We start from the raw sequence: 27,712 nt of genomic DNA on the forward strand, positions 1-27,712 counted from the left end.
GACGGTGGTAGGTCTGATCACTGACAATGATGAAACAGCCTACAGAGAGGAGGTACACACTCTGACATACTGGTGTCAGGAGCACAACCTCTCCCTCAACGTCAGTAAGACAAAGGAGCTTGTGGTGGACTTCAGAAGAAAAGACAGAGAACACAGTCCCATCACCATCAATGGAGCACCAGTGGAGAGAGTCAGCAGCTTCAAGTTCCTGGGTGTCCACATCACTGAGGAACTCACATGGTCCATCCACACTGAAGTCGTTGTGAAGAAGGCTCATCAGCGCCTCTTCTTCCTGAGACGGCTGAGGAAGTTTGGAATGAACCACCACATCCTCACACGGTTCTACACCTGCACTGTGGAGAGCATCCTGACTGGCTGTATCTCCGCCTGGTACGGCAATAGCACCGCCCACAACCGCAAAGCACTGCAAAGGGTGGTGCAAACTGCCAGACACATCATCGGAGGTGAGCTTCCCTCCCTCCAGGAAATATATACAAGGCGGTGTGTGAAAAAAGCTCGGAGGATCATCAGAGACTCCAGCCACCCGAGCCATGGGCTGTTCTCACTGCTACCATCAGGTAGGCGGTATCGCAGCATCAGGACCCGCACCAGCCGACTCCATGATAGCTTCTTCCCCCAAGCAATCAGACTTTTGAACTCTTGATCTCCCATGATCAAAATACATCAGCACTGCACTTTATTACCCTTACTCTTATATCTCACACCGGACTGTCATAAATTATATTATTATTATTATATTATGTTCTCTCTTAACAACTGACTATCAACCGACAGCCTGAATGTCAATACAGTACAATACTGTACATTCTATATATACTACTATATATACTTTTTTATATATTTTTATTTTTTATTTTTATTGAATAATGTGTATCTATATAGTGCGTATTGTATACTGTACAGTATGTTATTATTTGTATACTGTTGAGTGTAATTATGTGTATAAAAGATGTTTAAATTGTGTTGTGTTAATTTGATGTTATTGTAAATTGGTATATGTCTCAGCACTGTCACGACTGCTATGGTGATCGGAACTGCACCCAAGAATTTCACACACCATTGCACTTGTGTATATGGCTGTGTGACAATAAAGTGATTTGATTTGATACAGTGCATTCATAAAATATTCAGACCTCTTAATTTTTTTTCACATTTTGTTATGTTGCAGCCTTTTGCTAAAATGCTTTCAATTATTTTTATATTCACATCAATCTACACTCCATAATGACAAAGCAAAAACCGATTTTTGATAACTTTGCAAATTTATAAAAAAAAAAAAAAACTGAAATATCACATTGATATAAGTATTCAGACCCTTAACTCAGTACTTAGTTGAAGCACCTTTGGCAACGATTACAGCCTCAAGTCTTTTTGGGTATGATACGACAAGCTTTGCACACCTGGATTTGGGAATTTCTGCCATTCCTCTCTGCAGAGCCTCTCAAGCTCTGTCAGGTTAGATGGGGACTGTCGGTGGACAACCATTTTCAGGTCTCTCCAGAGATGTTTGATTGGGTTCAAGTCCGGGATCTGGCTGGGCCACTCAAGGACATTCACAGAGTTGTCCCTAATTCACTCTTGCATTGTCTTGGCTGTGTGCTTAGGGTCATTGTTCTGTTGGAAGGTGAACCTTCGGCCCAGTCTGAGGACCTGAGCGCTCTGGACCAGGTTTTCATTATGGATATCTGTATTTTGCCGCGTTGTCCCTGCCGCTGAAAAACACCCACACAATATGATGTTACCACCACCGTGCTTCACCATTGGGATAGTATTGCCTAGGTGATGAGCGGTGCCTGGTTTCCTCCAGACATGACACTTGGAATTGAGGCCAAACAGGTCAATCTTTGTTTCATCAGACAAGAGAATCTTGTTTCTCACAGTCAGAGTCCTTTAGGTGCTTTTTTGTGTCTTGCACTGAGGAGAGGCTCCCGTCTGGCCACTCTGCCATAAAGAGTGTTACAGTGATGGTTGTCCTTCTGCAAGTTTCTCCCATCTACACACATGATCTCTGGAGCTCAACCAGAGTGATCATCAGGTTCTTGGTCGCCTCTCTTACCAAGGCCCTTCTCCCCCGATTGCTCAGTTTGGCTGGGCAACCAGCTCTGGGAAGAGTCCTGGTTGTTCAAAACTTCTTCCATTTAAGAATTATGGAGGCCACTGTGCTCTTGGGAATATTCAATGCAGCCAAAGATGCATAGAGCAAAATGAGCAATTGAGCAATTCTCCCCCGATTGCTCAGTTTGGCTGGGCAACCAGCTCTAGGAAGAGTCCTGGTTGTTCCAAACTTCTTCCATTTAAGAATTATGGAGGCCACTGTGCTCTTGGGAATATTCAATGCAGCCAAAGATCTGTGCTTCGACACAATCCTTTCTCTGAGCTCTGCAGGCAGTTCCTTTGACCTCATGGCTTGGTTTTTGCTCTATGCATTTTCAGCTGTGAAACCTTACATGGACAGGTGTGTGCCTTTCTAAATCATGTCCAATCAATTTAATTTCCCACAGGTGGACTTTAATCAAAGTGTAGAAACATCTCAAAGATGATCCAGAGAAATGGGATGCACCTGAGCTAAATTTCAAGTGTCATAGCAAAAGGTCTGAATACTTATGTTATAGTTCAGTTTTTTCTTTTAAATAAATTTGCAAAGTTATCAATCGTGCCGCAGTGACATTTACACTGTGTCCTAACCAGACGCAACGCAATAAAATTCCAGCGACAAGCAATCTGTCTGTCGACACTAGACGTGACACTGCGGTATACATACACTAGAGTAATGACAAATAAACACGGCACTTCTCCTCCGGTGTTCGACCGCCTTCAGTTAATGTTATATCACCCTCTTGTGGTCTCCCAAAGCTATTACACCAGACATTAAACAGAAGGCCAGCTGACAGTGAATTGAAAAGCATGCAAATAAGGCTTCTAATTGAAATGTCTGCTGATGTTAGAATATAGACACCTCAAACATTGAGAAAATAACGTTCCGAACAATCAATGTATCGATATTTAATGACATTCCTAATAAATACACATTTTAAATCTGCACAATGGCACCATGCCAGGTGGACATTGGTTTTGTGTGCAAAATTTAATTTAGCAACCATTTAATAATAAAAAAAGTTTAATAGTAAAAAGAGATGAATAAATATGGACCGGTTGCATTATTTGTCACTTTAAACACAATGTCATGTCAACCGTTTTCTTCTTGCAAAGGGAACAATGCTCACAATTGAGTTGCTGTTGTAATTCTTCTGGTTGTGTTTGTAGACTGGCACAGTGGAAAGTTTGATCAGGACTTTAAAGATGATCGTGATGAAGTGTCCAGTGTGAAGAGTGAGGGTGCGCCCTACAGAGGAGCTGTAAGATGCCGCGGGCGCGGGAGAGGAAGAGGACGAGGACGAGGACGTGGCAGAGCAGCTAACAGAGGTACAACCAGATACAACCGTATTCACTGTCACATGTTCTCAACAGAAAGGGGACTGAATTGAGATGCTCTGAGATACTTTAAGCACAAAAAAAAAAAAGATTCTTGATGCATCTTGTCCTCCCATTTCTTTCCTTTTTTTTCCTCAGTTTTTTCAAAATGTACTATTTTTTTCCCCATCAGCTTTTTAATTAACAGCTGCTTTCAAAAATCAGAATGAGTCACATTACATAAACTGGCCTTTTACATTCAGTATGAGCTGTAAACAAAACATGGAATATCCACAAGATTAAATAAACTGTTCTGTAGCTTAGAAGAGTATCACAATTTTTTAGTTTCTTTCTTTAGAACCTTACAAAACATAAATTAAAAGCACAAGAATAAAAATATTGGTTCTCTCTCTCTCTCTCTCTCTCTCTCTCTCTCTCTCTCTATATATATATATATATATATATATATATATATATATATATATATATATATATATATATATATATATAAAAATAAAGCATTAAACATTTAAAAATTTAATTGTGTAAAATTAATTTATGCCATGCCTATTCATGTTAATTTTAACCACAACTGGAAGTTGCTGGTCTTGGTGAGAGATATATCTGCTTCTATGAGAGTGCAGCTCTCAGCTTTTCCTCCTCACCTGCACAGGTGATAAAGTGGTTTAAATAGCAAGTTTGTTGCTTCAGTCATTTATCAAGCGTCTCGAATGCACTGTTCCATCTGTTTTCTTTGTGAGTAGAAGATCGCACAACCCTGTCGCAAATGCTACAATGGATTTCAATCCATCCAAATATCAGCATGTGTGCACTGTCCTGACAGTGAAATGGAGAGCGCGCAAGAGTAGAGAGAGGCATCGGAGAGGGAAATAAAAATAATTAAATGAAAACATATCCCACGTCTCACGAACCGCTGCCTTATTATTTTCTGCTGTGTTTTCCCTCGTTCTGTGCATATCAGTGCAATAATGGACACAAGCTCGACTTTCATGTTGTTTGTTGACATGTTATCATGAATAAACTCTCCTGTTGCTATGTGCTTGGGTTTGTGAAAGAATTTAGGGATTGTAGATTCATTTGGGCACAAATGGTCATGTATTTGATGCTTCTAATCTACAAACAGTTGTGTTTGTGTGCTTGACTTTAGTGTATGCACTTAACATGCGTCTTTGTTTTTATTGCTACGTCCGAAACCAGGAAAATGCTGCCTTCGGAGGCTGTATGGAGGCAGGATGAAAATAAGGTGCTTTTCAAACTGTTCGAAGACCAGTTTCCTTAAGAGTTCCATTCATTCAAAATAGCTGTCAGTTAAGCCATTAACTGATTAGGCAGTAAGTCAGCTGCCTACGTTTTCGGATGCAGCCTATATCTGTTTCTGGGGTGTGCACTGTGCTGCCGCAGTTTAAACTGAACTCAGAATTGATTCTGATTCTTTTGAGAATCGATTCAGAATCATTTGAGAGAATCACGATGCATCGCTGAAACAATTTTTACCCCCACCCCTGTTCTCTATATACTTGTTAAGTACATTTAAGCGTAATGCCCACATAAAATGACTGTTGTAACAGATGTTGTCAATTGAAACAATACTGATAGTATCTTATTTCATGTATATCTACTTGTGTTATACATTTGCTCAAAACCCTGCATGTTATTAAACATTATGACATTTAAACGCTCAGAGTTGATATAATGTAAGCAATAAAACACAGATCTCATCCAACAAAACCATCTTCAGGCCGACCCATTATTAGATACTTTACCAAAGACAGCTGAAAACGACTGTTAACAATTGCACAGAAATAATGATTTTGTGGTGACAAAAACAAGTTTTTGCACACAGGCATTTTGAATACAAAGACAAACAGCACACTGCAAGTCACAGCAATAGTATTAATATTTGGTGAAGAAAAACACTTAAGATCCGTAAGCGTAAAACGTTTATTTATTAAAATAGGTGATACTACAAAGATGCCGTGATATGTTTTGTATATATTGAAGATATTGAATATTATTTTTCCAGTTGAAATCTGTGCAACAACCTCTTGAAGTGGAAGAATCCAGTTCTCTTTGCCTTCACACTGACTCTCATTTTGGTTGACTTCAGATAGGGTTTACGTTCACCCTCCATGTTTGTTTTGGTTGTGGAGTCAGCACCGCTGAAGGAGCGTCTGCGTTTGGTTGGTGGCAGGAGTTCATTTCACGCTTTGCTCACATAGAGGATAAAAGAGCACATTTGAGGGCTGCTCTGTTGAATCCACAGCTACAGTACTCATGTGTGTGTGTTTCTGCTCTCATCAGGTCAATCTGAATACTACTACGGCTATAAAGGCTTTGAAGGGAAGCATGGTGCATACGGGCAGAAGGTCAACAGCACAGTGACGTATTACTATGACAACATGAGCAGCACTGACCTGTATACAGTGGACCAGGATCTGCTGAAGGACTATATCAAGAGACAGATGTGAGTCAAACACCAGCAATTGTATTTTCAATTGTCAGATAGAATCTATTAGACAGTTGTAGTTCAAGTTTTGTTTCAGCTACTATTTTTCATTAATATTTTTTTTCATAAATTCACAAGACTAGACCGTACCCATGAGTAGAACACTTTACAGAGTTATGACTGTGCTAGTGAAAATGTTTGTTTCCTACACCATAACAGATATGGTTTTCCTTTCATCAGGCTCTTAATGATTTAATTAATCTTGAGGAATATCTGAAGGCAAACAATTCAACTTTATTGCCTTCTATCTAACACTATTCTAATAGAACATATATTACACAGGAGAAAAATGTTGTCCATAATTTGTGTGTAAAGCTCTTTATATACTTGCCTTTACATTTACAGTGCAAAGCCATAAGCACAAACAAGACCACGAATGGTTCCTCATTTCTGTGGTTAAGTCATTATAGCTAGTATTTCTAAATTGTTAAATAATTGAGGTAATTAAGGTTCAGTTTGATTTCACATAGCACCTTAAAGTATAAAATTATGTGTTGAATTCAAAATGTTCTATATACTTGGATGGTGAAAAATAACTTGTATCCAATGTGAAAATGAAATAAGTATCCTTTGTACACTGATCAATAGAGAACCCCATTCCATCTATTTGGGACAAATTTGACCCGAAACATCAAATGTGAAACCCCCCCAAAAAAAAAATATATATATTTTTATATTTTTTTTTTTTAAAAAAAATATATATATATTTTTTTTAACAAAATACAGTTTGCTCTTGTGTCTTCACTAGAGTTGTCACAGTACCAAAATTTCAGTAGTCAGTAGGGCTGGGCGATAGGACGATGTAATCGGACTATGTCTTACAAAGATACCGATTGCAAACAGATGATGATTGACAAAATCGGAAAATGGTAAAATCATGGATCTGGGAAGTTGCCAAATATATTAAACAGTAGCCCAGGGTGTCAAACTAGCACCCGCCACCCGCAAAATGCGATGAGGCTGAATCCAGTTCGCAAGCTCCTCATCCCGCAACAGGCGGGGACTTGTAAGACGTCTCGTAATGACACATGACAAGAAATGCTGTTAGTCACAAAGACATGTGCTTGAAAAAGCAATTTAAAGTTAAATTTCAGTGTAAATAATAAATTAAACCTTCAAAGTGTTTCTCAATGAAGCCTGCATTGCTTAAAGGTGCACTTAATCATTTGTTTCCTCATTTTAAAAAGTTTTACTTCTAAAGAAATGAATGGTAATTTGAAACATGTTCCACTCATGAGATGAAGAAGAGTTCAGTCATATCAGTAACCTTTTAAAAGCTCTTTTATTCTACATAGGGCAGGGGCACCCTCATGTTAGAATCACATGACCATCTGAATACTACTCAATCTCAGTAACTGCCCTGTTATTGGACAACTCTCATTAATGGATTAAATGAATCTTGGCTTGCTGTGCATTGTGAATTTCTACAATGGCATGGGTAACTGAAAACTGCTGTGTTTGAATGATGCTGCGTCCAGGCCATCAGGTGTCAGTGTAAGCCACTTCAACATACTTCAAGCAATTTCTGCTTTAAGTGTTTTTACAGAGGGTTCTACTTAAATCAGGTTTATTTTTTCCCAAATCCTGTTTTCTTCACTCTGGATAAACGGTTCGCTACATGGCGCAGTGTGATTGTTAAAGCACAAATGCTGTGATTTAATTATATAAAAATACATGTTCTACATGTGAAACGTACAGTGTGCTTCAAAGTGGAAAATTGCTCTGTCATCTCTTTCAACTCGAATGGTTGCTAGGCATTTACCAAGGTGACACTGAAAAGGCTCCTTGCTATCCTGAGTCAAATGAATGAAACCAGAAGTCTCTATGATGTTCTGGTGCAGAGATGTGTGATTTGTTACATGGTTGCTAGGCAGTTACCAAGGTGATATTGAAAAGGCTCCTTGTTAGCCTGAGTCCAATGAACAAAACCAGAAGTCTCTACAATGTTCTGGTGCAGAGATATGTGATTTGTTACATAGTTGCTAGGGTAACCCCATCTGGTTGCTAGGTAGTTACCAAGGTGATACTCACAATGCTCCTTGCTACCCTGAGTCCAATGAATGAAACCGGAAGTGTCTACGATGTTCTGGTGCAGAGAGATGTTTTGTTGGTTGCTTGGGTGAGCTCATTTGGTAACTAGGTACGCTGCTCTTGTAGCGACCAGCTGCACTGTGTTCGTTTGTTTGGAATTGTTTCTGTTTTTTGTTTTTTAAAATATATTTTTTATGTCTGATACCAGAGGTATTTTTTTCCCTTTTCTTAATATTACGTTAAGGTATGAGGAAAATGGAAGTACGTAAATACCCGGGTTTTTATGGTTCATGCATGTTTATGTTAGTTTTTTGTATTTTATTGTTGATGCTGCAGAAATTGCCCTGTGAAGGGACAAATAAAGAGTATTACCAAGGTGGTACTCAAAAGGCTCCTTGCTACCCTGAGTCCAATGAACAAACCCAGAATTATCTATGATGTTCTGGTGCAGAGAGATGTGATGTTACTTGGTTGCTAGGGTAACCCCATCTGGTTGCTAGGCAGTTACCAAGGTGATACTTAACGTGGCTCCTTGCTATTCTGAGTTAAATAAGTCAACCCGGAAGTCTCTATGACATTGTGATCCTGAGATAACCATCTTAGTGGTTTTGAATGGTAGTCGATGGTTTTTGGTTGCTAGGGTGCTCTAAATGGTTGCTAGGGTGTGGCTAAGTAGTTCCCATGACAATACTTGAAGACTCTTTTGTGTTCACTCAATTAAAATAAGCCAACACTCATGTCTCTAGGACATTCTGATCCGAAGATATCGCACTCTTATTGAAAGCAATATAGTTGGTTGCTAGGGTGCTCTAAATGGTTGCCAGGGCATGGCTAGCCAGTGAATAGAGTAATTCTTATTGGCTGCTTACTAACCTGACTCCAAAAGAGCCAATCCCCAAATGTCTACAACATTCTGTTCTGAAGATATCCTTCTGAGACATTTTTGAATGGAAGTTAATGGGGGTGTTTGCTAGGGTCCCATAAATGGTTAAGGCATGGCTATGCCATTTCCAAGGTGATACTTAAAGAGTGATAGGTAGCCCGATTAAAATGAGCCTGCCCCCATGTCTCTATGTCATTCTGATTGACAGCTTTTTGCATTGACTGCCATAGTAGGAAAAACAATTCCTTCCCATAGTACCCTATGGGACATTTTTGGACTCCCACCTATTGTTTGATAAAGCCACCTAGACTCATCGAATATAGTCCTATTTTTGTTTTTTGTTTAAAATTTTTGTTCAGTTGGCAAGTTTAGAAAGTCACCAAGCCTTTTACTGCTCAGATTAAGGAAACCATTTTTATAAAAACTTAACAATTGACCCGAACAATGATTAAGGGTTGATAACATTATAGATGTTATAAATTGTTTAATGTTATAAATTTATTAAATTAATTTGCATTTTGTAAATTAAATGTAAATATGTAATAAACCAAATTCGAGCATGTGGATGACTGTATACGTTCGTCACCACCGAAGACCATTTTTGACTCAGGAAAAACCTTGTTGAACAGTTTGATAATCGACTACTCTAACGATTATATAAACAATTATTCGACTATTCGGGCGATTAGTGTAACGATTAATCATTAGCTCTGACTATTCAGGTTGTTCCCCAAGTTAAAAGGGTGTATTAAACATGCTTACTAACAATAAAGAGGACAAAATCATCTTTTAAATATACCTCTAAATGACATTTACTGAATTAAAGGGGAAAAAAATTATTTTGAATTCAGTAAAAAAAATCACTGCAAAAAATCTTGTTATATGTGTTTTTGTCTTTGTTTTCCATTGAAAATTGTCTAAAAATATTTAAAACAAGATACATTTACAGTTGAAGTCAGAAGTTTACATACACTTAGGTTGAAAGTCATTAAAACATATTTTTTTAATCACTCCACAGATATCATATTAGCAAACTATAGTTTTGGCAAGTCGTTTAGGACATCTACTTTGTGCATGACAAGTAATTTTTACAACACTTGTTTACAGACAGATTGTTTCACTTTTAATTGACTCATAATTCCAGCCGGTCAGAAGTTCACATTCAGTAAGTTAACTGTGCCTTTAAGCAGCTTATAAAATTCCTGAAAATGATGTCAAGCCTTTAGGCTAATTGGAGTCAATTGGAGGTGTACCTGTGGATGTATTTTAAGGCCTAACTTCAAACTCAGGGCCTCTTTGCATGACATCATGGGAAAATCAAAAGAAATCAGGCAAGACTTCAGAAAAAAAATATTGTGGACCTTCACAAGTCTGGTTCATCCTTGGGAGCAATTTCCAAACGCCTTAAGGTACCACGTTCATCTGTACAAACATTAGTGCGAAAATATAAACACCATGGACCATGCAGCCATCATACTCAGGGAGGAGATGCATTCTGTCTCCTAGAGATGAACATAGTTTGGTGTGAAAAGTGTAAATTAATCCCACAACAACAGCAAAGGACCTTGTGAAGATGCTGGAGGAAACAGGTAGACAAATATCTATATCCACAGTAAAACAAATCCTATATCAACCTAACATGAAAGGCTCCTCATCAAGGAAGAAGCCACTGCTCCAAAACCACCATAAAAATGCCAGACTACAGTTTGCAAGTGCACATGGGTACAAAGATCTTACTTTTTGGAGAAATATCCTCTGGTCGGATGAAACAAAATGTTTACTTTTTGGCCATAATGACCATCGTTATGTTTGGAGGAAAAAGGGTGAGGCTTGCAAGCGGAAGAACACCATCCCAACCATGAATGTGAACCAAGCATCATATTGTGGGGGTGCTTTGCTGCATGAGGGACTGGTGCACTTCACAAAATAGATGGCATAATGAGGAAGGAAAATTATGTGGATATATTGAAGCAACATCTCAAGATATCAGCCAGGAAGTTAAAGCTCAGTCGCAAATGGGTCTTCCAAATGGACAATGACCCCAAGCATACCTCCAAAGTTGTGGCAAAATGGCTTAAGGACAACAAAGTCAAGGCATTGGAGTGGCCATCACAAAGCCCTGACCTCAATCCGATAGAAAATTTGTGGGCAGAACTGAAAAAGCGTGTGCGAGCAAGGAGGCCTTCAAACCTGACTCAGTTACACCAGTTCTGTCTGGAGGAATGGGACGAAATTCCAGAAACTTATTGTGAGAAGCTTGTGGAAGGCTACCCAAAACATTTGACCCAAGTTAAACAATTTAAAGGCAATGCTACCAAATACTAACATAGTGTATGTAAACTTCTTACCCACTGGGAATGTGATGAAAGAAATAAAAGCTGAAATAAATCTATTTAAAACTATTATCCTGACATTTCACATACTTAAAATAAAGTAGTGATCCTAACTGACCTAACACAGGCAATTTTGTTCTACGGTTAAATGTCAGTACTTGTGAAAAACTGAGTTTGAATGTATTTGGCTAAGGTGTATGTAAACTTCTGACTTCAGATGTACTTTAGAAGCAGCATATAAGAAATTAAGAATTGCTTTCAGAGAATATATCTTGAATGTATTGTGTATTTTTTCACTTGTTCATACTTCTGCCTGTGCAGTTAAGACAGAATATACTTGTATTCAAGATACATTATCTGAAAGCAAGTCTAAATATCTTATATGGTGCTTCTCAGGTAAATGCATTTTTTTTTGTTTTTTTAGGATTTATATATATATATATATATATATATATATATATATATATATATATATATATATATTCAGCATTCTCAGGTAACACATTTATAGCTGCTAAAGTAAATGTACATTGTTTTAAAGGAGTTTTAGATACTTGTATTGGAAAACAAGCCAAAACGAAAACTAATCCAAAACGTATTTCGTTGTAGTGTATAATGGTGCAAAGACTACCCTCTCTCACCTTTTTGTACACATCAATCCATGTTTAACTCGCAAAAAAACAAACTCTCTCTTCTTAATAGAGCTGCGTATCACTGATTTTCTTTATGAATTAGATACACACCGCAACACATGCATTATGATTCACAACGTCGCAAGCCATCACATAATCTAGCCAAAAAAATAAAAAAATAAATCCTTGTGTACGTGAGACCACTGCAATAAAGCTCATTCTGATTCTGATCACCTGAGGCTGTTTGGAAAGTTTGGAGTGCGTCTGGACTGTGAGCCATGTTTTCTCCTCAATCAGGTGCGAGCTGCAGTGCTCCTCACGTGCGGCATCATTAGTTTCATATGATCCCATGTCACATTAAATGAGATCAAACGACTGTTCGACAGAAAATCTTTGTCAATTTTTTTATTGTCGATGTTTCAGACCTATTGTGAATGATTCATCATGCATATGCTTTATTTAAAACAAAAAATTTCTTATAAATACCACAACTTGCGTAGAGTTAATCAAAGCGCCAATCGCATGTTGGTGAAGATGGCAAGGTGTATTTTTGTCTGTTTTCCTTCAAAACTATCGTTCCTTAACCCAAACTTTATTGGTTACGGGTCAGCTGGCTTGAATTTACATTTCAAATGAGGAGGAATAATGTCGAATTTGCGATTGTGTTCGAGACATTTCACTCCTGAATTGCTGCGGTGATCACTAATGAATACAATGCTTCAGATGCCTCTGGAGTTTATTAATATTTTTGAATGCAGTTATCTTGGGATGCTCAGCATGAGTAAGTGTTTTTTTTTTTCCCTTTATATTTAGTGTATTGTGATTCAAAACATTAAAATATGGTCCATATAGGTGTGTGTGTGTGTGTGTGTGTGTGTGTGTGTCCACTGCAAACTCATATTCACATCTGCCTCCGTTCCGCTATGCAACACCCACTTTTCACAATCCAGCCACTTCACAATCCATCAACCGATGGATAAACTCCCAACTTCCGTTTCATGCCGATTTTAAATGGGCATTCTTCCGCTGGTGTGGATGGACTTCACTAAGGATGCAGTATTCCTGTTAAATGCACTATTTATTCTGAGCGCTACAGCTGAGGACACAGCTGACAACCTTTACAACACACTCTGCCAGGACTGAACAACATTAATCCACTTGTGATCCAGATACACGTGTCATCTCTTTAACATGCCGAAAGTGTCCTCAACTGCACCGCACATCTGGATGCATGATGGGTTATAACGCTTTCCTCCATCATTTGATAATTAATTTGATGAATTACTACTGAACTAATCAATAATAAATGTACACAAACATCTTTTAAAAAAATTTTTGTTTTCAGCCTTGTTTTTATTTGGCGGTAATAGCGAGAGGTAAATTGCACCAGGCAATTTTTGTGAATGAAGCGCAACTTAAAATGAGCGTAATTTACATAGAAAAGAGGCATGTTTAATAAAAATGTGCTTGAATCCTTGAATTTCACTTTAAAGCATCTTTACAAATTCTGTCGAAATGTTTGATGTACATGTGAAAGCACACACACACCAGGGCTCCAGACTGCAACTACAGTTGATGCAAAAGGTCAAAAAACACAGTAAAAGCACTGTAAAAGAAGGCGATATGACCCGTGTGCTGTATTCCAAGTCTTCTGAAGGTGTACAATAGCTTAATAAATGGATTGAAGTTTCAGATCTCTCTCTAATAACTGCAGTTAAAGTGACTTCATTGTTCATCATCTGATTTTTGTTTGTTTCTGCAGCGAGTATTACTTCAGTGTTGATAATCTGGAGCGAGATTTCTACTTGCGTCGGAAGATGGATCAAAAAGGCTTCTTGCCCATCGCTCTGATTGCCAGCTTTCACCGCGTGCAGGCTCTGACAACAGACGTCAACCTCATATTAGGGGTTTGTTCTAATGGTCGACCAATATTGGATTGTTGGAAGAAAGCTGATAAATGTTTTTAAAACCGATATATTGAGTATGTTAATGTTTTTAGTCTTTCTTTACTAAATTAAGTTTTTCATGGCCTGTATAGTTTTATAGATTTAACCAGATTATTCTCCAGATATGAAGTTGGAGACACAATGTATGTGCTGATGGGGCACGTTTCCATATACTAGCATTTTTCCATTTATGATCCCTGACGTTTTGCTGTATATTCAGGCGCTGAAGGACAGTAATGAAGTGGAGATTACGGACATGAAAATTCGCTGCAAGGAAGATCCTGAAAAATGGCCGCTGCCTGGGTTGGCTGTGCAGGATCATTCCCAGACCGACTTTTCTCAGTTCATCAACTGTGCAGAGTTTGTGCCCAGGGTTGTTGTGGACAATCAGACAGGTGCGTGCAGACTTGACATGAAATCATCCACTACCAAATGCATGTTTTCTATATGACGGCCTGACAATGGAAGAACTGATTCAAAGTCCAACTGTGCAGGTTCTCCAAGAGCATCCATGCCTGTGCAGCCGAAGCCCGAGGACTTGAGTAATCTGAAGATCATGCCAAAGGGTTTGTCGGCCAGTCTGCCTGATCTGGACTCTGAGTCGTGGATAGAAGTGAAGAAGAGGCCCAGACCGTCACCGGCTCGACCCAAGGTACAGAGACGATTCACCTTCATTACATCATATCTCACAATACTGTTCAGTCGTTGATGTCCAGAGAGATGAATCTCATGAATGCGTGCTGCTCTTATTTCACCCACAAATCAAAATAAATTATATTTTGCTTAAATAAAAAATGGGCCTATCTTTATTTATTTGATTGATGTTGAAGAGACTTCATCATGACAACCACTGCAGTCACTCTCTCATGTTAATCAGCAGCGCCAGTGCAGATCACAGCGGTTTGATCACACGTGTGAAGAGGTTCATTGGGATTAAAACCCCCCAGTTCTCTAAACTAGAATACATCTTGACATATTACCACTGAATTTCTTGTGTAATTCTCATACATGAGTGGATTTTAAACCACTCATTGCAGAAAGCGGAGGAGGCACGCACACCGGTGCAGTCTGGTCCGGTGTCAGCTGAAGAGCAGGAAGAGCCAGAGGAACTGGACTTCATGTTCGATGAGGAGATGGAGCAGATAGACGGGCGACGCAACACCTTCACCGATTGGTCAGACGAGGATTCGGACTGTGAAATCAATGATCGAGATGTCAATAAGATTCTAATAGTTACTCAAACGCCACCTTATCTGCGCAAACATCCAGGAGGAGATCGCACAGGAAATCACACGTCACGCTCCAAACTAACCAGTGAACTGGTGAAAATCATTAACGATGGACTTTACTACTACGAGCAAGACCTCTGGGACGACACGTACGAGCCTGAATACGCCACCATCAAGGTGAGTTGCCCATTTAATGTCATTGGCAGAATCGGTATGTGGATTTGTTTGTTGATCACTGATGATCTCAGAACCATAAATAGTCTACAGATCATGCCTGACACTTGGTTTTTGTTTTTTTCCAATGACAAAATTGAAATCTGATTAGAATCATGTTTCACTTTAATGTGCTGGATTGTCGGTTGTTGTTGTTGTTGTTGTACAAGTATGCGCTCAGTGCCTGTAGTGCTGAACTCTCCATTATTGCCAAAGGTTTATCATGACCTGTGAAGAGATGCAAATGTCTGACAGACATTTATAGAAAAATGTATGCAGGAAATGACTGCTGGAGTAGTTCCAGCAGATGTGGGGTGTAGTGAGGTGGCATTCAGTTGTTCGTTTATCCAGTTGTGTGTTTATCTTTGAGTTTGGTTCTGGTAGATTCTAAGTGTGTTCATTCTGGTGTGTTTCTGGATGCTTTTGTGTTTGTTGTGCTCTTTGTGTGCTGCCCTTTTGTGCTGTTCATGTGCTAGAAACACAACACTGTGTTAGCTTCAGTTTGACCTGCGGGTGTGGGGGTCATGGATCCAGACAGCTCTGAGGTACGATCTTTAACGCAGGAACAGATGGGGCATGGTCATTTTCTCTCTGTTGGTTGTGGTTTGTTCTCCAAGACTTGTGATGCTGAATGCTTTGTGTCTTATGCTATCTTACTGTTTTATCACACAATATAGGCCTGTTGACATGCTTGCCGGTGGAAGTGATCACCCATGCGTGTTTCAGTTGTTGTACAACAGCTTTAAACATGGCTCATCCAATCAGATTTTAGAAACGATCCAGTTTACAATATTAGTTTTATTGTTTTAAGACTGAAGTGTTACAAGTCAGACTTCAGTCATTTATTGATCATATTTAGAATTAAAAGACAATAATCAAATTAGATTAAATAAATGCCACTCATTTGTAAAGCATTGATTTGACTGGATTATCCAAAATGAATCATGACCACATGACCCACTCTCATGGAAAACATTATCAGGGACATTTTTTTAATTGGAAAAGCCATGGAAATCAATAAAATCTTAAGTCATGGACATGTCTAATGTGAATACTTTTTTCTAGTCTGTTCATCTCAAAGTGCACATTTAATAAGAAGTCATTTGTACATATTTAACTTAGTATCACATAATAAATAGTCATTTTTTTATTTGTATAGTGCTTTTCACAACACACAGTCTCAAAGCAGCTTTACAGAAATTCATGCATTAACAGAAAATGAAAACTGTAATATCTATAAAGTCTTAGAGTCATTGTGTAGTTTGATTAAATATGATTGTAAATTGTGTATAAAAATAAATTATTAAATCACAATTGTATTTAGAACCCCAGTGAGCAAGCCGAAGGCGACTGTGGCAAGGAACACAAAACTACATAAGATGTAAGAAAAATAACCTTGGGAGAAACCAGGCTCACTGTGGGGGCCAGTTCCCCTCTAGCTAACCAGCATGAATATAATGCCATTATTAATGACTAATGTTTTTGAAGTTCAGCCTGGATTAACCACAGAAGTTCACATTGATGCATTGTCCTTTGTTAATTGGCTAATGAAGGCTTTTGTTGGCAAATCGTTTAAAGTCTATGTAATCCATTTTAAGAGTGTAGTCCAGCATTAAACCAAGGTGATGCAGGCAGAGATCAGTGAGGTGCATTGCAGTTCAACTGGCAAGTCATTTCAATGAGGTCTATCCTAAGTCCAAGGTTCAGGTAATGGCATATGAAGTATCCCCATGTCTTATGGTTGGAGTTGGCATCAGTTTATCCCCTGAAGTCCATCGTAATACACTGAAGTGATGTCTGGCTGGTACCGGCTGCGTTTAGTCATCACTCAGAGACACATAGCAGTGGAGTCCGACACCAAGCAGGAACAGAGGTGGATCTGGCCGGCTCTGGTAACCTCTGCATATGAGGTTGAGACAGGGAAACAAATAGAATAATATTAGCATAGATACCATTAAATATTTTGCAGAGTTATAGAGCATGATAAATGTTTCTGGTTCCGGCAGACCTATCTAAAGCAGCCTAATTGTGATTTGGTGGATTAATTAGGTGTATGCCTGGCTAAACTGGTGAGTCTTTAGTCTAGACTTAAACTGAGTGTGTCTGCGTCCCGAACAGTGTTAGCAGTGTTAACTATTCCATAGTTTAGGAGCCAAATAGGAAATTGATCTACCTCCTTTTGTGGATTTTGATATTCTAGGAACTATTAACAGGCCAGAATTTTGCGATCGTAATAAAAGTGATGGAATATAGTGTGGTAGAAGGTCACTTAAGTACTGTGGAGCTAGACCATTCAAAGCTTTGTACGTAGTTAACACATTTTTTTAATACGAAATTTAACAGGTAGCCAATGTAACGATGATAAAATGGGGCTGATATGATCACATTTCTTGGTTCTAGTCAGCACTCTGGCTGATGCATTTTGAACCAATTGAAGTTGATTTATTGAACTTGCAGGTCATCCTCCCAGTAATACATTACAATAATCTTTCTTGAGGCCATGAATTAGATTTTCGGCATCAGCAATAGACAGCATGTGTCATAACTTAGCAATATTTCTGAGGTGGAAGATTGCTGTTCTACAAACATTGGAAATTTGATTTTCAAAGGACAGATTGGTATCAAATTCCTAATAATATCTCCCAGGTGAAGCATATATAAGGAGAAAAGCAGAGGCCCTAAAACTGATCCCTGTGGCACTCCATACTTCACTCGTTTGATTTGACAATTCCTTGTTTACAGAAAGTGGTAGCGATCTGCTAAATAGGACCTAAACCATGCTAATGCAAGTCCACAAATGGCACCATAATTTTCAAGCCTATTCAAGAAAATGTCGTGATCTATGGTGTTGAAGTCAGCACTAAGCTCTAAAAGCACTAGAAGAGAAATGCAGCTGCGATCAGATGATAAGAGCAAGTTGTTTATAATTCTAAGTGGAGTCTCTGTGCTGTGATACATAAATCCTGACTGAAATTGTTCATATATACTATTTCTCTGTAGAAATGAACATAGTTGGGAGGACACTACCTTTTCTAGTATTTTTGACATAAACGGGAGATTTGAAATCGGTCTACAATTAGCCAATTTTCCAGGATCAAGCTGTGGTTTTTTAAGTGGTTTGATAACTGCCATTTGAAAGTTTCTTGGGACATGTCCTAAGGATAACGAGGAGTTAATAATATTAAGAAGAGGTTCTGAGATTACAGGGAACACCTATTTTAAGAGCTTAGTTGGTATTGGATCTAACATACATGTTGTGGCTTTTGATGTTTCGATAATTTTTGTCAGCTCTTCATGACTTATGACAGCGAAGGTTTGAAGTTGCTCGTGAGGAAAATGATGAGATACTGTTTCCTGTGGTACTGTGACAGACGATTGCATAATTCAAATTTTATTTCTGATTATTTCAATTTTATCAGTAAAGAAATGCATGAAGTCATTAGGGCTGGGCGATATGTAAAAAATATTTTCGCGAAAATTGCCTTAAAAAATATTGCGCCCCCCCCCCCCCCCGCCAAAGGTCTGTGAATTTTTTTGCTTTGTTGATTTTGGTTTTAAAGTTTAATTCATTTATTGAAACACAAACAAAAGACATTTCTAAATTCAAATTGCACTTTAAACTAAACAAAGCAATAAAGTGATCAAAACATCTTATTTAACTGCCTCCCCAAATCCAAACATTTACCGTCTCCAACGACTCCATTTGCCATCATCCAAGCATCTGTCACACAACAGATGGAAAATTGCAAATAGCCTACAGATTAAGAACTTATTATAAAGACAATTATAAATGTAAAGACAATAATAATCAAAATAAATAAGCCTAATAAATTCCCTTGTGTTCCCAAAATAATGCTGCCAAATGTGTTCTTATCGAATTTGTGTTTGTATTCAGTTTTGTTAATACAGTTAATGCTACCTAAAGAAATAAAATAAAACTAAATTTTAGGTTCAAGGTGAACATGTCTTGAATTACTTTGATTTAATCACTTTCGTCTTTGTTTATTTAATACAAAGACGTGTATTACTGAACCCACAGGGTTGCGTTCACAATGTATGTTACCAGTGTGGAAATAAAGTGAACTAAACTTACAACACCTCCCGTCACGTGAGGAACAGAGATAATTTGCAGCATTCTTACAGACGACATTATTCTTGCAAACAGTTTTCAGGTGAATGAAACATGCACTTACATGTGCTTGTTCCACATGACAGGTTTGTGCTGCACGCCTCTGAACAGTGAATCAGGTGAATTGTTTTGCTTTTGATTTTGCTTTAAAAATTGTATTCATTTATTGAAACACGAAAAACATAAGACATTTCTAAATTCAAATTGCACTTTAAATGAAAAAATCAATAAAATAATAAAGTGATCAAAAAATCTGATTTAACAACTCCCCAAATCTAAACATTTACCATCTCCAACAGCTCCATTAGCATTACGTAGGAATCTGCAATGCATGCCAACCGCAAGGAAATAAAGCACATTAAACTCACAGCACCTCCCGACATGTTCAGAGATAACTTGCAGCATTGTCATAGACTACATTATTCTTGCAAACAGTTTTCAGATGAGTGAAACAGAAGAGTGAAAACTCTTTACATGCACTTGTTCCATGAGACAGGCTTGCTCTGCATGCCGACATGCATGTGTTCCACATGACAGGCTCGTGCTGCATGCCTCTAAACAAACAGTGAATCAGACACAAGCATTGATGGCTTTTCTGTACTTAAAAATATAATAGTTTGTTTCTTCAAGTGCATGTCTTTGTGACTAACAACATTTCTTGTCGTGTCACTCCGAGACGTCTTACAGGTTCTCCGCCTGTTACGGGTAGATGAGCAAAATTAGCTGCGCGTGAAATACATTTAGACGAGGAGCTTGTGAACTGTATTCAGCCTCGTCGCATTTTGCGGGTGGTGTGTGCTAGTTTCACACCCTGGCCACTGTTTAATATATTTGTCGAACTCTCAGATCCATGGTTTTGCCATTTCCCGATATTGTCGATCATCATCTGTTTGTATTTCGTCGATATCCGATTACATCGTCATATCACCAGCATTGTGCTGCAATGGAATATCTGCTTTAGTCGAGGCTTTATTCCTAACCAATTTAGCCACAGCACTGAATAAACACCTAGGATTGTTGTGGTTATTTTGAGTTTGCTCAAATATTCTGACCTGGCAGCTTTAGTGCCTGTCTGTAGCTACAGACACTATCCTTCCATGAACTGCAAAATACCTCTAATTTTGTATTCTTCCACTTGTGCTCCATTTTCTGAGCTGCTCTCTTGAGAGCATGAGTGTGATCGTTGTACCATGGGGCGGGGCTTTCTTAAATTTTCTTTAATCAAAGGGTGGCGACACTATCAAGAGTGCTAGAGAAGACTATTTATATTTTCTGATATTCAAGTTCTTCTAGACTTTTTTGCTTACTGAGTATATGAGATAAATCTGGAAGATTAATAGTGAAGCTATCTTTAGTGGTTGAAAGAATAGTTCTACCTGAACAATAGCGTAGTGTAGATTGAGTAACATTAGCTGATCGCAGCATAAAAGAGATGAGGTAATGATCTGAGATGTCATCGCTCTGCGGCAGAATTTCTATAGTATCAATATCGAATCCATATGACAGAATTAAATCTAGCATATGATTATGGCGATGAGTTGGTCCTGTCACATTTTGTCTGACCCAAGAGAGTTTAGAATATTGATAAATGCTAATCCCAATGTGTCATTTTCGTTATCTATGTGAATGTTGAAGTCACCAACAATTAAAGCCATATCCACCGTAACTACTAGATCTGATAGAAAATTCGCAAATTCACCAATGAAATCAGAATACGGTGACCCGGGTGATCCATATACTGTAGTAAGCACAAAAGATGACAGAGGTTTTTTAATTGTATCTGACGGTGTCATGTTAAGCATTATTAGTTCAAAAGACTTAGTTATATCCTGTCCTCTGAATAACACCAAAAACTTGCAGCAATACCTCCTCAACCCTTCAGTCAAGGCTCATGTTTATAACAATAACCTGGGGGAGTAGATTAATTTAAACTAATATTCATCCAGTTTAAGCCAGGTTTCGGTCAAACAGAGCATATCCAAATTATGATCTGTAATAATTTCATTTATAGTTAGTGCTTTGGTTGAAAGAGATCTAATGTTTAGTTGCCCTATCTTTATACGATGTTTATCTTCTTTTTTAATTATTTTCAAGTTTTACCCTAATCACATTTTTTCTAAATGATTTAGGGAGTGTTTTGTGTTTGGTAGTTCATGGAACAGACACAGTCTCTATGTGATATCTAGGTGATACAGTCTCTGTGTTGTTTATATGATTGTGTGATGTCTCAAGGCAGCTAGTAGACGTTCGGATTAGCCATTTTGTCTGCTTCATGACCTGGGCCCCAGTTAGTCAAATACTTTTACTATTACATTTATGCATTTGGCAGACGATTTTATCCAAAGTGACTTACAGTGCCCTAATTACAGGGACAATCCCCCTGGAGCAACCTGGAGTTAAGTGCCTTGCTCAAGGACACAATGGTGGTGGCTGTGGGGATCGAACCAACAACCTTCTGCTTACCAGTTCAGTGCTTTAGTCCACTACGCCACCACCACTCTATGGTCTATTAAGACCATGAGCCAAATTAATAGAGAGGTGAGTGGCACCTTCCTTGGAGGGATGGAGTCCGTCGTCTTTTGTAGGTCAGGTCTACCCCAAAAACTCTCTTAGTTGTCTATAAATCCTATGCTATTCTCCCAGACACTTCTCAGACATCCAGCCATTCAGTGACACTAATCTACTATAAACCTCGTCACCACGACGAGCAAGGAGGGGGCCAGAGCATGTTACTGTCGTTTTTGCAAGTTCACACACCTCTTTAATATTATCTTTAGTGATTTCCAACTGGTGAAGCTGGACATCATTAGTGCTGACATGAATAACAATTTTAGAAAATCTACGTTTAGCATTAGCCAGCACTTGTAAATTTGGTCTGATGTCAGACGCTCTGGGACCGGAAATGCATTTAACAATAGTGGGTGGAGTCTCTATTCCACTTTTCTTACAATAGAATCTCCTAAAACCAAGGCTCTTTCAACATGATTCTCAGTGGGTGCATCACTGAGTGGGGAGAATCGATTGGAAACCCTAACAGGATCGGGAGAGTGGTGTCACTTTGCTGAGCAAGCATGCCGCCAAGACGTCACCCAAACGCCCTACTGCGGGGGCTCTACAGCCGGAACCAAGTGTGTTGCTCGCTGTTCAACCCACATCCAAAACAGTATCTACCGGCTTCTCTTTCTCACTGACCTCCACTTGCGTTCGAATGCATTTCTCTAACTCATTAACCTTCTCCGTCAGCCTGACTAATTCCTTACATTTATCACATGTAAACCCCTCACTGCTGACGGAAGAAGCTACAGTAAACATGTGGCATGCAATGCACTAAGCAATAATATGAGCGGATGCCATGACTTACCGCTTTGTTGTTGTTGCTATGGTTGTTCTTGAGCGGCGAGGGTTTGAGATCGATGTGAATCCCTCGTGCAATTGTTTGCTGTTGTTGTGTTAGTTCCTGATCAGCAAATGTTTGAGTGGTGCAATTATCCATGAAAAACACAGAGGTGAAAACGTATGCACGCAGTCGAAATGCGAGATGTAGACAAGCAGGAAAAAGAAAAGAAAAAGAAAACGGGTGCACTCGGTAATATACACGCAGTTGAAACAGTAGAAAAGCGGGAAAAACAAACAAAAATGAAGCGCATGTTAAAATATAACGATGAGCGTAGAGGAATTAGCAATGCTAAGCAGGCTAGCAAGCTACAAACAAACAGACTCATGCAGCGTGCCAGCAGCAACCGGAACAAGATCAAGTCAAGTTGGTGGGTAGTTGGTGAGAAGGATGTATGATTTCCTTTTAAGGCGTTGAACAGGGGTAGAACGACATGAATACTATGTGAAATATCAAAATATTAAACTCTTTAAATACGTTGATCTGTCTGCTTTGAAAGAATGCACATACAAAAACCATTAACAGAACCGAAATGAATGAAAATGATTTTTTTTTTTTTTTTTTCTGAAACAGGTTCTCGTTTTCCAACCCTAATAGTGATGTGCGATTTGTGCATGAATCTTTATTTTTAAGTAGTTTTTTTATCAGTATGAATAATTCATTTGCAATAGAATCTAAATTATTTGGAACAAAGTGTATTCTGTATACAAAATAAGGCATGAAAATTAAATGGTCCATATGTATGCAAACCCTGAACTTGGATGTTAAATTTAACGTAACATTTAATATAATTCTGTGATTGTAGTTGTCCCCCCACGCAATTGACTTGATGATTCTGATTTTGCTTTTTCTGAACTACAGCAAGAAGTGGAAAACTTCAAGAAAGTTCATCTGATCAGCCGAGAGCAGTTTGACTGTTTGACCCCTGAACCGCCGGTCGACCCAAACCAGGAAGTCCCTCCAGGACCACCGCAGCCCCAGCAAAGTGAGTGTTGTGTTGGATGTTTTGCTCATATGGTGAGAGATGCTGTGTTATAGTATGACGGGTGTTTGTTTCTCATCCTGTAGTCCCCACAGAAGCCCTCGCCAACAAACTGTTTGGTGCCCCGGAACCCTCCGCAATCGCTCGCTCACTTCCAACTACTGTGCCTGACTCGCCCAACTACCGCAGTGCCCGAACGCCTCGTACTCCACGGCTGAAGGACCCCACACAAACGCCCCGTTTCTACCCTGTGGTAAAAGAAGGCCGACCATTAGATGCCAAAGTGCGTGTGTGAACTTTCAGCACTCTTACACTCTTTAGTAAAGACACTTACTCGGTTCTGTTGTATATAATGTGTTACCTAATAACTGTGATAGTTACCCTCAAAGGATGTGCTGTTTAAACTGGATGTGATGTTATTCGTGTAGCTACATATGTGTCATGAAAATAATTGTAGAAAAACATTAGCCTATGTGAGAAGTTATCGTGAGCCTTGCTCTCTGATATTGAGTGTTGTATGAAGCCTTGTTCACACCACCAGTGACTCGCAGCGACAAAGATGTTTTCCAAATTTGTCCGGTAAAATGTATAATTCCTTGACAGGTTGTTACATTTTCTTAGCAGAAACTCTGGTTCATGTACTTCTGTAGAGTGTATTTGGGGACTTAAACAGAGCAGATGTGGTCTGTGCAAATATAAATCATCATCGTTTTCTCCTTTTTCAGACGCCCTGTAAAAGAAAGACGCGACACAGCTCCAATCCGCCCATGGAGTGTCATGTCGGTTGGGTAATGGACTCAAGAGAGCACCGCTCACGAACAGCCTCGGTCAGGTGAGAACACCTCAAAATTATCAACAAAAGTCATCCATTGAACTTTGTTCTCAGGTGATGTTGATATCCAAGTGACTGATACATGACTCTGTAACTGTCTTGTTCTTCACATGAAGGCTGATCACTCATTGGCTCTTTTCTGTCTGTAGCTCAAATGCGTCTCCCTCTGAAGGCCCTGCGGCAACGGGGAATTACGGCTGCACGCCGCAGTCGCTGCCCAAGTTCCAGCACCCCTCGCACGAGCTGCTCAAAGAGAATGGGTTCACACAACATGTGTATCACAAGTACCGGCGGCGCTGCCTCAACGGTGAGTTCCAGAAAAACTCAGCAGCAGCTGTGATCACACATGAGAATCACCACGTCTCCTCATGGCTCATTTGTGTCTCCTGCAGAGCGCAAGCGGCTTGGCATCGGCCAGTCTCAGGAGATGAACACGCTCTTCCGCTTCTGGTCGTTCTTCTTGCGAGATCACTTCAACAGAAAGATGTATGAGGAATTCAGACAGCTGGTAGTCGAGGATGGAAAGGAAGGATACAGGTACTCTTGATGCAGACTGTGATGTCACAAACATGAAACTGGAAATATATCAGACATTGTTCAGTTGATTTTGAGTGGCACTTTGATTCCATCAAGAGTGTTTCATCTGTCATGGTGTTTTTAGGGTTAAATGACTTAAGGATCTCCATGAGGATAAAAAGGAGAAATCTTTAAAAACACAGGTGCTTAGTTTTTAGAAATGTTGGCATTCATGTCGTTGTTTTTATTTTTTAAGTGCATTTATAGCATTTAACGATAGTTTAGGCTCTAAAAATTTCAAGTTATGGGACCATCAAGTTGAAAGTTACAGCAATTCCTTGCAAAAATCGAGAGTTCATTACAAATTTGAGATTTCATTGCAAATCTGCCACAAACATTCCGCAAATTCGCCCCTGATCATTTTCACATGCAGATCAGCTTTGCAGCAAATTGTCCATTTGTTTGCGAAAGGTTTGCTGCAGGTTCACCACTAACGGTGAAGAGCTGAAACTTCTGAAAAACATTTGCAGTGAATCGCAAACTCATTTGCATGTTAAAATAATGAGCAGCAAGTTTGTGGCTAGTTTGCCAGAACTCAAAATTTTTTGTAAGGGACATTTTCCTTGACAGCCTGAACTAACCCTGACACGTCAAGAAAAGTGATCTGATATTTTAAGGGACCTTGACTGCAGTCATGAGGGGTCTACTACAGACATTCTCTGTCATTTCCTACTTTACGATTTATCACATTACAAAATGAACAAAATTTCTGCACGTGGGGACTACTTAGGGTTAGGTTAGGTTTCACGCCGCACCGGTGGGAAAATTATGATATCGTTGCAAGTCTGCCACCACTCTTAAAGGAATAGTTGACCCCAAAATTAAAACTCCATAACTTAATCACCTTCATGTTTTTGCAAACACATGGCAAAAAAAGAAAACTTCTTTCATCTGTGGAACTTAAAAGGAGATGACAAACTGTTATTCTCAGTCATCATTCGCTTTAATTGTATGGAAAAAAGATGAAAGTGAATGGTGACTGTGACTAACATTCAGCCTAACATCTCCTTTTATGTTCCATAGAAGAGAGAAACTCCTATAGGCTTGGAACAATGTATTGTTGAGTTATCGTGCTAGTATTTTTAGTTTTGGGTGAACTATCCTTTTAAATACCTGTAAAAGTATTTGCCAAGAACAACAAAATAAATGTAAGTTCAACACATGGTTGCATGTCTTGCTGGAAAAAAATTGACTGAAGAGAAGGATCATAATGTAGGATGTATACTAAAAAATCATTCCATCTGAATAAAACTAAAAGTAAGAATTGATGTAAGAAGTAGTCCCCTGTGATATTTAGGTGAGATTGTTGTTAAATTTAGGATGTTTAGCATTACCAGTTTTATTATGTTTCCTTCAATTGATTCCTTAAATTTTCTTTAGTTGGTCTTAAAAGGCCTTCAAAATTCTTCAGTTGAGCTTCATAAAACCTGTAGAAACCCTGGGTTTGGACATGACTTTTTTTTTTATTTACAATCGCGCATGCCAGCTGAGGAGTTGTTACATAGGATACTGTCGTTAAAATTGATAACTTTGAAGCCTGTCTCAGAGATTGTGTGGAAGTATACTTTTTACATGATTTGCAACTGTCTACAAAGATAGCGTGGCCACGACAAATTAGAGTTAAAAGTGGAAGGGGCTGTGACAAGTTTAATAAAGCAAAGAAGCGACACAGTGCTAAAAGTGGCAGTTCAAGGAGAGAAAAACCTGCATTATTGGCTTTACTTGTGGCTGGAACCGTACGTTAAACACATGACATCACCCTAAACGAACTAATTTTACAACGACGATGCATGTAGTATAATAAACACCAGACTTGTTCTTCTAGGGTGCTTTAGTTCATCCAGGAGAAAAAAGTTTGGCTTCTTCCAAAGTAAAATCAGGCTTAAGTCAGAACAGTCTGAAGGTCTGCAATTTTTGGTGCAAGTCAGGGTCAGAAATTTTAGTTTTAGAAGTAGTTATTAAGAATGTCAGTATGTTGGCTTTATCAAGCCAACTTAAATATTGTTGTACTGTTAATTATACACTATATTGCCAAAAGTATTCGCTCACCCATCCAAATAATTGAATTCAAGTGTTCCAATCACTTCCATGGCCACAGGTGTATAAAATGAAGCACCTAGGCATGCAGACTGCTTCTACAAACATTTGTGAAAGAATGGGCCGCTCTCAGGAGCTCAGTGAATTCCAGCGTGGTACTGTGATAGGATGCCACCTGTGCAACAAGTCCAGTCGTGAAATTTCCTTGCTACTAAATATTCCACAGTCAACTGTCAGTGGTATTATAACAAAGTGGAAGCGATTGGGAATGACAGCAACTCAGCCACGAAGTGGTAGACCACGTAAAATGACAGCGGATGCTGAGGCACATAGTGCGCAGAGGTCGCCAACTTTCTGCAGAGTAAATCACTACAGACCTCCAAAGTTCATGTGGCCTTCAGATTAGCTCAAGAACAGTGCGTAGAGAGCTTCATGGAATGGGTTTCCATGGCCGAGCAGCTGCATCCAAGCCATACATCACCAAGTGCAATGCAAAGCGTCGGATGCAGTGGTGTAAAGCACGCCGCCACTGGACT

At 39.0% G+C, this 27,712-nt stretch overlaps 1 protein-coding gene across 5 annotated transcripts in view; it reads left to right on the plus strand.

Annotated features, from left to right (window-relative positions):
- LOC127430646 (la-related protein 1-like) overlaps positions 1 to 27,712 on the plus strand; it is an 88,846-nt gene that overhangs the window by 50,067 nt on the left and 11,067 nt on the right. For 4 of the 5 annotated variants that reach the window (XM_051680566.1, XM_051680568.1, XM_051680570.1 and 1 more), the window contains 11 exons: positions 3,286 to 3,444; positions 5,755 to 5,917; positions 13,601 to 13,745; positions 14,005 to 14,179; positions 14,279 to 14,436; positions 14,798 to 15,190; positions 23,611 to 23,734; positions 23,818 to 24,014; positions 24,457 to 24,563; positions 24,713 to 24,870; positions 24,956 to 25,100. In XM_051680566.1, the coding sequence (XP_051536526.1) occupies positions 3,286 to 3,444; positions 5,755 to 5,917; positions 13,601 to 13,745; positions 14,005 to 14,179; positions 14,279 to 14,436; positions 14,798 to 15,190; positions 23,611 to 23,734; positions 23,818 to 24,014; positions 24,457 to 24,563; positions 24,713 to 24,870; positions 24,956 to 25,100 (1,924 nt within the window). The remainder of the gene's footprint in view (positions 1 to 3,285; positions 3,445 to 5,754; positions 5,918 to 13,600; positions 13,746 to 14,004; positions 14,180 to 14,278; positions 14,437 to 14,797; positions 15,191 to 23,610; positions 23,735 to 23,817; positions 24,015 to 24,456; positions 24,564 to 24,712; positions 24,871 to 24,955; positions 25,101 to 27,712) is intronic. The other variant, XM_051680567.1, reaches the window with a different exon arrangement.

Source organism: Myxocyprinus asiaticus, chromosome 40 (genome assembly GCF_019703515.2).
Source record: "Myxocyprinus asiaticus isolate MX2 ecotype Aquarium Trade chromosome 40, UBuf_Myxa_2, whole genome shotgun sequence".
NCBI classification, from domain to species: Eukaryota; Metazoa; Chordata; class Actinopteri; order Cypriniformes; family Catostomidae; genus Myxocyprinus; species Myxocyprinus asiaticus.